This window comes from Natator depressus, chromosome 7 (assembly GCF_965152275.1).
Source record: "Natator depressus isolate rNatDep1 chromosome 7, rNatDep2.hap1, whole genome shotgun sequence".
Taxonomy (NCBI): Eukaryota; Metazoa; Chordata; order Testudines; family Cheloniidae; genus Natator; species Natator depressus.
This window is the reverse complement of record NC_134240.1, coordinates 77,403,855-77,415,847: the sequence shown is the minus strand read 5'-3', so window position 1 is coordinate 77,415,847 and position 11,993 is coordinate 77,403,855. Positions and strand designations below refer to the sequence as shown.

Here is an 11,993-nt window from a genome sequence, read left to right as displayed (position 1 = left end):
AATGTGCTATTTTAAGGAAAAAAGGCTGTTTGTTTTAATGTAACAAATTATTTTGTCCACCAGATGGCAATGTTTGCCACAGAATATACTTTCAAGATGATAAAGTAGTAAACATGACTTTGGTATTGCTACACACAGCTCAGTGGAAACTGTCACTCAATGCATAGCAGCAGTAAAAAGCAAATACTGTGTAAAAAAAAAATTTTTTTTTGCCTTCTATAAATTAAGGAATGCCCCCCATGGACTGCTGGCTTTGGTCCGATAACCCCATCTCAAAAGGGGGAAGTAGTAGAACGAGAATGAAGTCTAAAGGAGGCATAGAAGGAGAGCATGGAAAGAGTGGGACTGTTTAGAGAAATGTCAGAAATAACATAAGGTAAGTTCAGGTGCTCCTACTGACCTTTTCTCATAATATAAGAGCAGGGAAACAACAAAAAACTAAAAGACAATACATTTAAAACTGATAAAAGCAGATGTATTTTACTTAACACAACTAACCTGTAGAACTCATTGCTGTATGAGAACTAGTGTTTAACAGGATTCACAAAAGAACTAGGTGTTTGTGGAGAATGTTACATCCACAACATGGATACATTTTTTAACACCCCCCAGCGTATTATAGCCAACTTCTGACAGGCATGAGGAAAAGACTGTCATGGGCAGTTTATTCCACTATTGTCTATTTGTGATTATGGCACTTTCCTCTGAAGCATCTGCTGTGACACTTATTGTGGTGGGTTTTTTAATGGACTATGCTTATTTCAGTCAAATTAAGAGCAGTAGATTACCTTACTTTGGGGAGGATGGGAAGGAAGCAAGGTCTCTATAGCTTGTAACTAAGGAGAAACTGAAGAGATTAATCTTCGTACTACTGTAGCCGCCCTTGTTCAATTTGTGGGGGAAGTTGTCCTGGAGTCTGACCTAGGCTGGAGAACAATGTGAGAGGTTTCCTTTCAGGATCACTGTTTTGCCTGCTTGAGTACTCATCCTCAGTGGATAAGTGGCTTGGCATGAAGCAGAATGGATCAGGCCTAAGACTTGAATTATGCTTCAGTGGAGATGGCCAGTCCAAAAATGGTTTCCTGTACAGTGCCAGGAGCATGCCAGACAGCAGCTGTGGCAGCTACATAAAAATGGTTGAAATGATCCCACAATATTTAGTATCATTTCTTTGAGGGCTCAAAGACAGTGCAATTAATTAGGACCTTAAATAATTTTAGTTTGATTTCGCCACCTTTGGAAGGCATGCTAGCTTTTCAGTTTACGTGTAAGCAATTGCTACTGTTGAATTTTAACTAGTTATATGAGTAAGAAGTCCAACATCCCCCCTTTCTATGCATACAGAAGTCAGTGAACTAGAGAATTTGATTGTCAGTTTAAGGAATACAGCAAAATTTCTTGAGTTGTGAGCAAATTCAAACCTGTTCCTTGAGCAAGTCCAGTGTTTTTATCTGCATTTCTTTCCTCCAGCCCTTGCCTTCTATTCAGGGAGAGAACAGACCAGGCATTGGGGAAAGAAGAAAATTTGCACAGACGCTGAGAATAAGAGGGACCGTGGTGTTCTCTATGCACTTCAGCAGAAAGCTGGCACTAAAGCTGTGGGAACAAGCTCATTCTGTAGAGGAGGTACGGAAAACCACTGCACTTGTGCTTTGAGTCTTGAACTGAATAAGCCATTTTGGAATCTGTGTCCTATGGTTTCTGCTCAGTAGGTGCATCACCTCTTAAAACTGTACAGACAAGAATGTCATTTCACACACCCCAACGACCCCTTGGCTCTTCCCAAGTTCTCTGTATGTACCTGAAAGTGAAAGGCTGGAAGTTGTGTTCCATTTTCCCTTACCACCAGCTATTTTTAGCATAACAAAACTTTATAGTTCAATTGACTGGCACTTTAATGTTTGTGAAGACTATTTTCACCCACTCTTATGGTGTTGAATACGACTGAGATTTTTATTTTCATAGGCTTGGTGACTGATTTACAGATGTAAACAAATATTTCCTTTTTGTGCAATTAAATACTGCCCACTAGCATTACTTCCATTCATGCACCTCTGAAGAACACGAATCTTTTTCCTCAGGTTTTTTTAAGCAATGTAATTTTTTTATATAGAAACCCAGAGTTAAATTTGCACCTTGATTAGTTATGTAAACAAAATCTAAAATTCTCCACAGAACGAATAACTTGGTTCCTTCATACAAAGTTTATATATTTCTCCTGATTAATCTGAGGTTAATATTGTCAGGAGACAAGAGTGTGGCACATCAATTCATCTAGATATGGTGTAACTTATACACCTCTCCATTAACAAAATTGTGCATAATGAAATGCTTACAATCTGAATGAATGATAGAAAGCATCTTTCAAGCTGAAGTGGCAGCCATCTGGCAACCATAAGTTAAGTTCTGCATCGTTTATGGCATTATAGATACCTATTACACGTAGCATTACTTCAAAACCCTGAAGGATTGTGTTTGAAATGTTTTCCAAGCAGTCATTTGGTTTGAAACGTCAGAAGAAAGATGCAAGAGCTTGCATTTACCAATTTATGGTATCCTTAAGCTCTATGATTAAGTGTATTTCACAGTGACAGTTGCTGTAATGCCTTTTCTTGCACAGTAGGATTGTGTTAGATGTTGGCTGCCCTTGGATCATCATTGTCATGGTGGTTTTCCCTTTTCTCACTTTGCTTAACTACATTTCATGAGCACTTCTTATGGTCTTCATTTAGCTGTTCATAAGTCCTTTCAGTATATCTTCAGAGAGCTCCAGGAGAGGGAGTTCAGGTGATGGAATGTCCAAGGGAGGAAGATTGGGTATTGGAATGTCCTTAGCTTTCCCTGCATTTGCTGCAAACTTCTGCCAAGTTGAGGCTGAAGTAGTAGCCGTTTCTGAATGCTGCTGTAGACCCCATAATTCTGACTTCTCCACAAAATCAGCATCTACATCCAACTCCTTCTCTACTGGAGCTTTTTGGAGTTTAATCCTTTCTGCTTTTAGCTGTTTATTTTCTCTCCTTAATCTCTCATTTTCAGCTACAAGAAATTCCACATGCCGTTTTAAATCTGCAATTTTGGTTGCCTGCTCCTCTATTATCGTTTTGTCATCTTTTGGGGCTTTGTTCCCAATACACACTTCCATTTGCGCCTCTCTTTTCTGAAGCAGAAATAATAGTGTATCTGGCTCCCTGTCAAAGACACCCTGAGTTTCCTGTAGATGCTTATTTGCAGAAGGACTGTATTTCTGAGTAACAGGAACCAATATGTTTTGGTCTTCAGATTCTTCAGCTGATGGTTTATAAGAGGTCTGAAGGTGTTCAGCTATATCCTTGTCTGCATTCTGTTGGGCTTTTAGCCTTTCCTCTCTCTTTGCCCTTTTCCATCTCTCCTGGATGAGCAGTAACTGTTTCATGTGACTATCCCTTTGTAATTCCAGTGATAATTGAGCCTGTCCAAGAAAAAGAAGATTGACTGAATTAACACATGGGCCCTAATCCTGCAAGCACATGTGTGAGTAAAGTTACAGTCATGCTTCAGTGTTTACAGAATCAGCACCCTAGCATGTCCTGGAGGGGAAACCTCTTTCTCTAGCTTCTGCAATGCAGATTCAGGCATTATGCTATCAAACTCACTGTAACTGTAGTCTGTGATATGGAAGTGTTATGGGTGACTACTACATTTTTGGACATCTGTAATTTCTCTTTCAATCCATATGGACACTTTTGAAGGGAGGAGATAAAAGTTTGATTGGCCTGTGACCATCCACAAATGTACTTTGGATGAAATGTCATGCCTTACTTGGCCTGTAATTCAACACATGTATTTTTTAAATAAGTAGCAAATCCTTTTGTTGTAGTATATGGCTAGACCACTGCGTTGCCACCACCACCAAGCAGCAGAGACTGCTACAGTGAGATTACATCAGCATTTTCAAACTGACCCTCTATTCTGAGTCACTCCAATTGTTGGATCATTGGGGTGGATGTTCCAGGCTTAGTTAAAAAGTGTTCCATTTTTGGATGAAATTTTCTCCATCGTTTAGCCATGTTTAACCAATAATAGTAATAGGGGGAGTGGCAATTTTACAGACTGAATCAGAGGGCGTGTATGACTTTACAGGCTGGTGACGCAGGCACTCACTTGAAGATCCAAGTTCAAGTCCTGCTCCAATAAGTGGAACGGCTTCAAGAGGAGAGACAGAAAGACCTGCCACAAAGTATCCCAGTGCACTTCCCTGCCATGGAGGTGACCCAAGTTCAAATTCCTGCTACACACACACACACACACTCCAGGTCCAACAAAATATTCTGTCCAACCCAAAATGGATATTCTTTAGTTTTCCCCAAAGAGAATTCTCTTTTCTTTTGTGGAACTGCCAGCAAATCACAATAAGGGGTTATTCACCAAGCTCTACTCCACCCTCCTGCTATCCGCAGCTACTAGACTTGGGCCTTGGAAAGCCAGGCATAAATTAGAGCAGTGCAGGTCATTCAAAGTAGGTAGCATAACTATATGGTGTAAGAGGTCTGATCACATAGTTAGGACATAGTGTAATAGGCACATGCCCAAGGGCCAGAGTTAAAGTGTGTTTGTACAATAATACCTTCCACATTTCCCAGCTGTGGAATGCAAGCTAAATGCAATCTCACCTGCTCAGATTGTGTCAGCTTCATGGCTTCAGCAAGGTATGCTGCACAAAAAAACAAATTGGTAAACGCTTAGGCCAGGATTGTGAAAATTAGAACACTTTTCCTGAAAGCTAAAGACTCACAAGTTTAAGTATTTTAAAAAGTTTTCAGGTCTGATCATTTTGTTCACTGAATCCACACACACAGAGGGGATTACACTGGCAAACTATTGCTGGGAACATGCATACTGCTTTTCAAATGCATGTCTGCCCTTAAGAGCTTTAAGCCTACATAGTATTAAAAGGTAAACAGCTTCCATATCATCATCTTTGAAGCAAAGCCTCTTTGCTCATCCTGGTATAATATGCGTTGCATATTTCCATGTACGGTTCTAACTGCTTCACCTTGGAGGAGAGCACTACCAACGCAATTTCATTAGTCTTTCCAGGTCAAAATGAAGGTCTGCAGGAAGTCCCCAAAGGAGGAGCAGCAGCATCCGCCCCCGCAGTACATAAGGAAGTGACAAAGCTAGGGGCCAGAGTCTTATTTACATCCATTTAAAGAACATACAAATGAAATACTAAAACACTCTACAGTAGAATACCACACTTTTCTTTGACTGCATTACTGATGGCGTAGGGAAGCAATATCCATGACTCCCAGCCTGGATAAAAAAAAATCAATGATTTTTTTATTTAAGTGCATTTCTTTTTAAAATTAATTTTTAATTTTACAACTTTTAAGGCCTAAATTTACTATAATCTATTAAAATTACTTAAGTATTCAAGCAGTAGATATTTGCTGCTGCTGAAATTTTAAAGAAAGCCAATCCATCGAACTGCTGGAAGTCACTTGCTAAGCACCTGAAACAAAAGTGGTTGAAGTGCTAAATCAGCTTTTGACAGCAGTAGCCCTTCCCCAGATGCAGAGAGAACGTTTTTTTCTTTTCAGTTTCTTTTAGTTCAAGTCAGTGATTAGTTCAAGGTTAAAGTGACTGGGGCAGGAATACAAGTTTCTCAGCTCCCTCCCCCCAAAATTATATTAAAAACAAGCCTACAGCACTTGGAGAAGCCACCTATCTAGTGGTCCTCCACACAAGACCCAGAAACTGCACCTGTCTAGCCAGTTGTGCCTATAATGCGGCCACCTCCCATCTCTCCAGAGCAGATTTCACCTGTTAATAGGCAGCAGCTGCACATTCACAAATCAAATGTGAACCTGAACACACATCTTTGTGAATAAGGATGGAAGACTGTCAATCATGGGGGGGGAGGGGGGGGCTGCAGAACTGACCTCATTACCCCTGAAGGTTGAAATTGCTTTATCAGCAATAGATTCATTAAAAAATTAAGATTGTGAACCACCCACTGACTGTTTAGCTAAGATTTGTGGCTAAATATTTCCCACATCATGCTGACAACTAGCTACTCCAAGTAAGAAAGGTATGAAAGGTCAAAATTGAAGTGAAATTAAAGGCCACATTTCCAAGAGAGACTTCCGACAGGGCCTCTAAACCTGCGTTCACATTTTTTGCATGTATAAAAACAGCATTTGTATGCAAGTATGTATCTAGTTACTTGGCCAGAGCAAGTTTCAAGGCTGCTTTTGAAAACTGGGTCATAAATATCTTATGAAAAGGTAACACTCACCAGCTGCTTTTTTGTGACAAGAAATTGCTTCTTCGTATTTCCCTGCTGCCAACAACCGGTCTGCTTTTCTACTCTGCTGATGAGCCTTAAAAGAAACAAAATGTTATTTTAATCAAAGCTAGGAATGGCTGGAGCTGGTTTTTATAGTAACTAGCTAGCACCAAACAGATAATCAGATGTTCACACATCATACATCTTCAGACTCTTAACCCAAGATCTCCCATTCCAGCCTTTCCTATAATGCTCGCCCACCGTCGGACTTTTGTGCACAAATGTACTGTGCAGATATGGCAAAAGGTTTAAGGCACAACTGGCCCCACAGTAGCTGTTTCACAGTGAATATATACCACCCATTTTATAAAGTGGCAGTGACTAAGTCTTCACACACAGTACCTAACACTTACACACTTGCAGTGGCAAACCAGTGCCAAAACAGCACTGCTGGTGTAAGGAACCAGCCACCAGTGGTTATATTGCCATGAGCTACTGGAAACAATCCTCCAAAACTGTGGAGTTGTGTGTCCTAATGTGAGAGCCTGGAATCTTCTCATAAGCAATGTGTGAGATCAACCACACACCCACTTCTCTTGTGGGACCTGATGGTATAAGAGGGACTATAGCTCCCAACAGCTTTTCATTTTCTTCACGATCCTGAAGAGCTCCTTGCACTCAAAGCTGACAAAACAAGAGACGCACTATCATTTGATGCTTTCCATAAAAGCCTTCAGCTTAGTTAAAACGTTACAAAATTCAGCGTAAGCAGCCATACTTTACTAGCAGTAAGCTGCTTCATAGCAACAGAGTAAGAGTAGAAGAGTTTTAACAAAGTAGAGCATGATTTAAGAGATACTGTTTCTAGAGAGAGGTTTTTTGTTTATGGGCCCTATCAGTTATGTCAACCCAGTTGAGACATTTGGGTCAGTAGGATAGTTTTTATCATCCAGTATTGAGCCATGTGAACAAAGGCTCAGACTAGACTCCAGGATCTTTGTGACAATATTTAAGTGGCATTTACCCACTTAGGGCTTGTCTATATGGCGATTTAGTGCAATCGACTCAAAACACATGATGGAACTTTTAGTGGATAGCAGCAGGATCTATATAGCCATTCATGTGACAGTTTCATGTGCTGCAGATTCACACCCCAGCTTGCACCAGACACTAAATTGCTGTATAGATAAACCCTTAGTATTGTTAACTTCCCACATTTTTTCTCATCCCCACCTTTGTCTGAACACAGCAGAGGAAGGTGATTCCTTTTTTCTGCCAATATTCCAATGGAAAGATACTATTTTATTACCTCTTTCCAGTGACTCTCACATGAGGTTATACCAAGGAAAAGAGCTTACTTTCCTGACAAACCGCAGAGTGAATTCACAAGTATGTTAACCCAAAGATCAGTGTTTGTTTCACAAAACAGCCATTTTCTATGCTTCACCCTTTGGCAAGAGAGGTTGGTTTGTGCATACAGTAACTTCATTTACTAAAATGCTCTTTAGGAAAATAGGAGCCCTGCTCAGAAAGTATCTGAAATGGGACATCTAACAGGAAATGAGCTTGGTATCTTGCATTAGTAATACCTGTAGAACCCTCAACACACTCAACTTTACAACTAGTTCTGTAGTTTCCCAAAGCAACATTTTCAATATCAAAATGGGTAGTCTTGGCCTGTCCAAGAGACAGGTCCAGAGAAGCCAGGTCAACTGGCAGAGGAGACATTAAGTCCTGAGAAGAAAAAAGTAGTAAGTTCATTGATCAGAATTAAATTCAGCAGAACAGAACCCCAGTTCCATTTATGAATTAGCCTAGAATAATTTCTCCAGAAGAATTTTCTACAGAAAAAGTGTCATTTAAAATTATGGTTAAATAGCAAATCACAATACATAACCATGTGAAAAGCCTTCTTAAAAAAAGCGTGGCCTGTCAGGTATTGATTAAGCAAGTGAGTGACTAGAGGATTCGAAGCCTAGAATCCAACTCCATGTTAAGTCAAAGGGCCATTAACAGGAGCTGAACTGAGTCCTAGTTGATTAAGATATCCTTTCACATAAACAATCACCAAAAGCTAGCACTGTGATCCTACACTTTAGAAAGGAGGATTTCAAGAAGAAAAAAGTCAAAACCTTTAAGTCAGACTTGAGGAATCTAAAATCCTTAGGCTATTTAGGCATACCATGATGACCCAGAAGGCATGCACAACAAAAAAGGGGGACACAAACAGAAAATGGTACAGTTAAAGGACTAAAGAAATTTGAGCCAACGGCAATCCTTCAGAAAAATGGAAATGCAGCCTAAGTGAGGCCAATAGAGAAAAGCACAACTATAGCAGACAGGTAAGGCATTACATAAGCTAAGAGCAAATAGCCAAATACATAAACTAGAAATTCTTTAAGTATCAGCTGCAGAAAGACTTCAAGAATTTTAAGGTCTACTGGATAAGCAGGATGTTAAGGAAGCAACAGGACACTGCAAAGCAGCTAAATTATTTCTTAATCCGTTCTCTTCACTGTGGAAATGGGTGAGATGCTCAACTTCTCAGGTAAAGAGGTGACCCAACAAACTGAAATTTAAACAACAAAAAAAAAAAATCACAGAAATGTATAGTATTCACATCCAGGAGTTAATGAATTTTAGAATGAATGGTCCAAGCTGCTAACAGACCTATGCAATTTCACTAAAATGAGTCAACAGTCCTACACCGGAGGAAAGAAAATATTGTACCTTAGGAAAAAAGTTACTGGGTGATCCTGACTTTCAGAGCAGTGAGCCTTACTTCAACAGATGGAAAACTAGTTAAAGCTGTAACTTACTTATAAAACACTTAGCTCTTATCTACACTACAGGGGGAGATTGATCTAAATTATGCAACTTCAGCTATGTGAATAACTTAGCTGAAGTTGACGTACTTAGATCTATTTCCCGCGGGGTCCACACTATGCGATGTCAACTCCCCTTGCGCTTCCCATTCAGGTGGAGTACAGAAGTCGATGGGAGAGCGATTGGCAGTCAATTTAGCAGGGCTTCAGTAGACCTGCTAAATCAACCTCTGACGCATCGATCGCTGCACATCAAACCCCCGGTAAGTGAAGACAAGCCCAAAGATAAATATAAGGACAAACCAGCATGGTGCCTGTGAAAGAAGAATCAATTCAAATTGGGTGTGTCCACAAGATGATAGCTTTCTGGCTCATTGAATCCAGTCCCAGGGCTTCAGTTTAGACAGATTAATAGGAGACATGACAGAGGTAAACAATAAGAAGAAGTCAAGTCAGACACTCAACTAACTTCTCATAATACAGTAACAAGAGCAAAGGCAAAAATGTAAAAGTGAGGGCAGGAGGAGGAAGTAAACAAGACATAATGCCTCTGGAAGTCATTGCCACAAGAGAGGCCAAGAGCTCAGTGGGATTCAGAAAGGCATTGGTTGTTTCCAGGGATGAGATGATTCATAGTTCCATCAGATAAGATACAAAGGTCTAAGTTAAGGATAAAAATCTTCGTACTTCAGGTTACAGTCCTTCATTAACGAGGGGTTAGGAAAATATTCCCCTATAAGCAGGTAATTACATTACTTTTTATTTATAGGGTTTCTTGCACCTTCCTCTGAAGTTGTATTGGCCACTGTCAGGACACTAGTGGACAATATAGGTGACTACTCTCTTTACAAGAACTCCTATAGAACACACACGAGCCTAGAGAGATTATTTGTTGTCTGGAACTATAAACAGGTATGGTAATCGTACTGCTCTTGTGGTCAGACCATCACCTCCTTGGCCTTATTCATACTTTTGTTAGTGCAGAAAACCTTACTTAATGGTCTGCTTTCAAATGTCAGGAAGGGACACCACTAAATGGTGACTCCTGCCCAGCCACCCACAGTTATCACCTATTTACCAGTCATTTACCACTCAGAACTCAAAATTGCTGATCTCTCGTCTTCTAAACCCACACTAGACCTTTCCTCAATTGCTGACTACAGTCTTAGGTCTACTAAACTGCTTTTAACAGGTTCTGCAGTTTCTTGTCAACCTCTATGGCTCCTTCCTCCAGCCCAATCTTCTTAATTTTCAGCCTGATTGGACACCCATCGCATCACTAAATTACCCCTTATACATGATTATTCACTTGTTTCTTGCCTGAGATCACAGATCAACTTATTACTTGGCCTTAGACCTTCTCTACATAACTTTAAATCTGTTTAAATCTCAGATTACCCTTGGTGCCAACCTACTGCAGTCATTAGTATTTTGGTCTGAGTTGCTTATAACAATTTAGCTTAAGTCAGAAAGGAATCTACAAGGCACACATTAAAATAGAATCTCTGTACAATAGGGTTCCACCAATTAAACCAAATCAGTGGTTCTCTCATGCAGACAAGGCCTCTGTGTGCATCTTATCCTATTTCTGTAACCCCAAAGTGTTTCCTTCCCACGTCTTGTGTCACTCATATAAACATTCTACAAAGAGTTCAGCCATAATTACTCCTTATCCCAATCCTGATCTGATGAAACAGTTATTCATGCTTTGATTCCCTCTAACATTCTTCCTAAATAGCTACCGCCACTTTTAGCAGTCCCAAATCTCATGGTCCCATGACTAGTTAGACCTAACTCTCAAAAGTACTGAAATACTATACACCAGTGAAGGAAAGACACTTACAAAATGCTGTGCACAAGTAGCTTCAAGTGTCTGGGTTTCCTGCCTATCACCTTTTATTTGTAGGGTGTATGCATACACTAGAATTCCCCATACCTAGAACGACTGAGGATTTTCGAAGGCGTCTAACACCACATTTAACTCTCTAGCAGCGGTTATATTATCACTCCGAGCTGACGTGGCTAGAGGTGGTTTCTAATCAGGGCTCTGGTCCCATGTTGAAGAACGTGCACCGCCAGGACAGACCAGACAATGACCCCACGGGTCCTGCATTTCCCAGCACGGGGACGTGCCCCGGACGCCTGTTTACAGCGGCGTCTGCTGTCCCGCTGGCGGGCACCCGAGGCTGGAGTTCAAGGCTCCTGCCGCAGGGCGCGAGGGGAAGGTCCAACCGCCTCCTCTACACCAGCCAGCAGGGCCTTGTCCTCGCCAGCGACACTCAGCCCCCCCGCTGTGCCACGGGGGCAGCTCCTCCCCCTGCGGCGCTGGTAAGCCGCAGCGCAGCCGGGGCTCCGGCGCGGCCACCCTCCCATTGCCCACGCCTGCCCCAGCCCCGAGTCCCTTCGCGCTCCGCACCTGCCAGCGGGGCAGCCGCCGCCCGCCCGCTGCCCAGCGCCCCCTCCCCGCCCGGGGCGCGGCTCACCAGGTTGAGGGGCCCCTCCATCACCTCCATAGGCGGTGGGGGCTGCGGGCACATGGGCTCTGCGGCTCCGTCCCGGCGCCCCTGCCCCAGGCTCGGCCTCCTGTAAACACGGAAACGCTTCCGCCTCGAGCACGCACGCAGTGGCGTCACCGCGCCGCCCGGCTATCTCGCGAGGGTCACGTCCAAATGCGCAAATCCCACGAGAAGAGTGGAAGGTCTCCATGGTAACGGGCACCGGGCGATGCCGTGGGCAGCCGGCCGCGTATTTTCATTGGCTCGGAGGCGCGACTTGAACGTGACTGTTCGCGGGCGCGGGTTTGGAAGGGCGGGCTCTTTGGCGGAGCGGGAGGGGCAGAGATGCCGCCTGGCCAGGCTTCTCCAGCCTCCTCTGAGGCAGGTGGCCGGGGTATCCGCGTG

General features: G+C 42.3%; 1 protein-coding gene across 3 annotated transcripts; it reads right to left on the bottom strand.

Annotated features, from left to right (window-relative positions):
* Nucleotides 1–237: 237 nt before the first annotated feature.
* Nucleotides 238–11,752, bottom strand: NRBF2 (nuclear receptor binding factor 2). 3 transcript variants are annotated; one of them, XM_074958854.1, is made up of 4 exons: nucleotides 11,510–11,646; nucleotides 6,278–6,362; nucleotides 4,650–4,690; nucleotides 238–3,448 (listed from the first exon to the last, which is right to left on the bottom strand). In XM_074958854.1, exons 3-4 carry the CDS (start codon nucleotides 4,671–4,673, stop codon nucleotides 2,729–2,731), a joined length of 744 nt encoding a protein of 247 aa, XP_074814955.1. In that variant the 5' UTR covers nucleotides 4,674–4,690; nucleotides 6,278–6,362; nucleotides 11,510–11,646; the 3' UTR covers nucleotides 238–2,728. The 3 variants fall into 3 exon arrangements, with proteins under 3 accessions (XP_074814955.1, XP_074814954.1, XP_074814953.1); XM_074958853.1 differs by having other exon boundaries at nucleotides 241–3,448; nucleotides 11,601–11,740; XM_074958852.1 differs by having other exon boundaries at nucleotides 328–3,448; nucleotides 11,577–11,752.
* Nucleotides 11,753–11,993: the final 241 nt, after the last annotated feature.

Excerpts from the sequence above, each read along its gene's own strand:
- NRBF2 (XM_074958852.1), bottom strand. The coding sequence starts at position 11,630 with ATGTGCCCGCAGCCCCCACCGCCTATGGAGGTGATGGAGGGGCCCCTC. Across the intron at positions 6,363-11,576 it reads TGGAGGGGCCCCTCAACCTG|GCTCATCAGCAGAGTAGAAA; the intron begins GTGAGCCGCGCC and ends GTTTCTTTTAAG. Across the intron at positions 4,691-6,277 it reads TTGTCACAAAAAAGCAGCTG|CATACCTTGCTGAAGCCATG; the intron begins GTGAGTGTTACC and ends TTTTTTGTGCAG.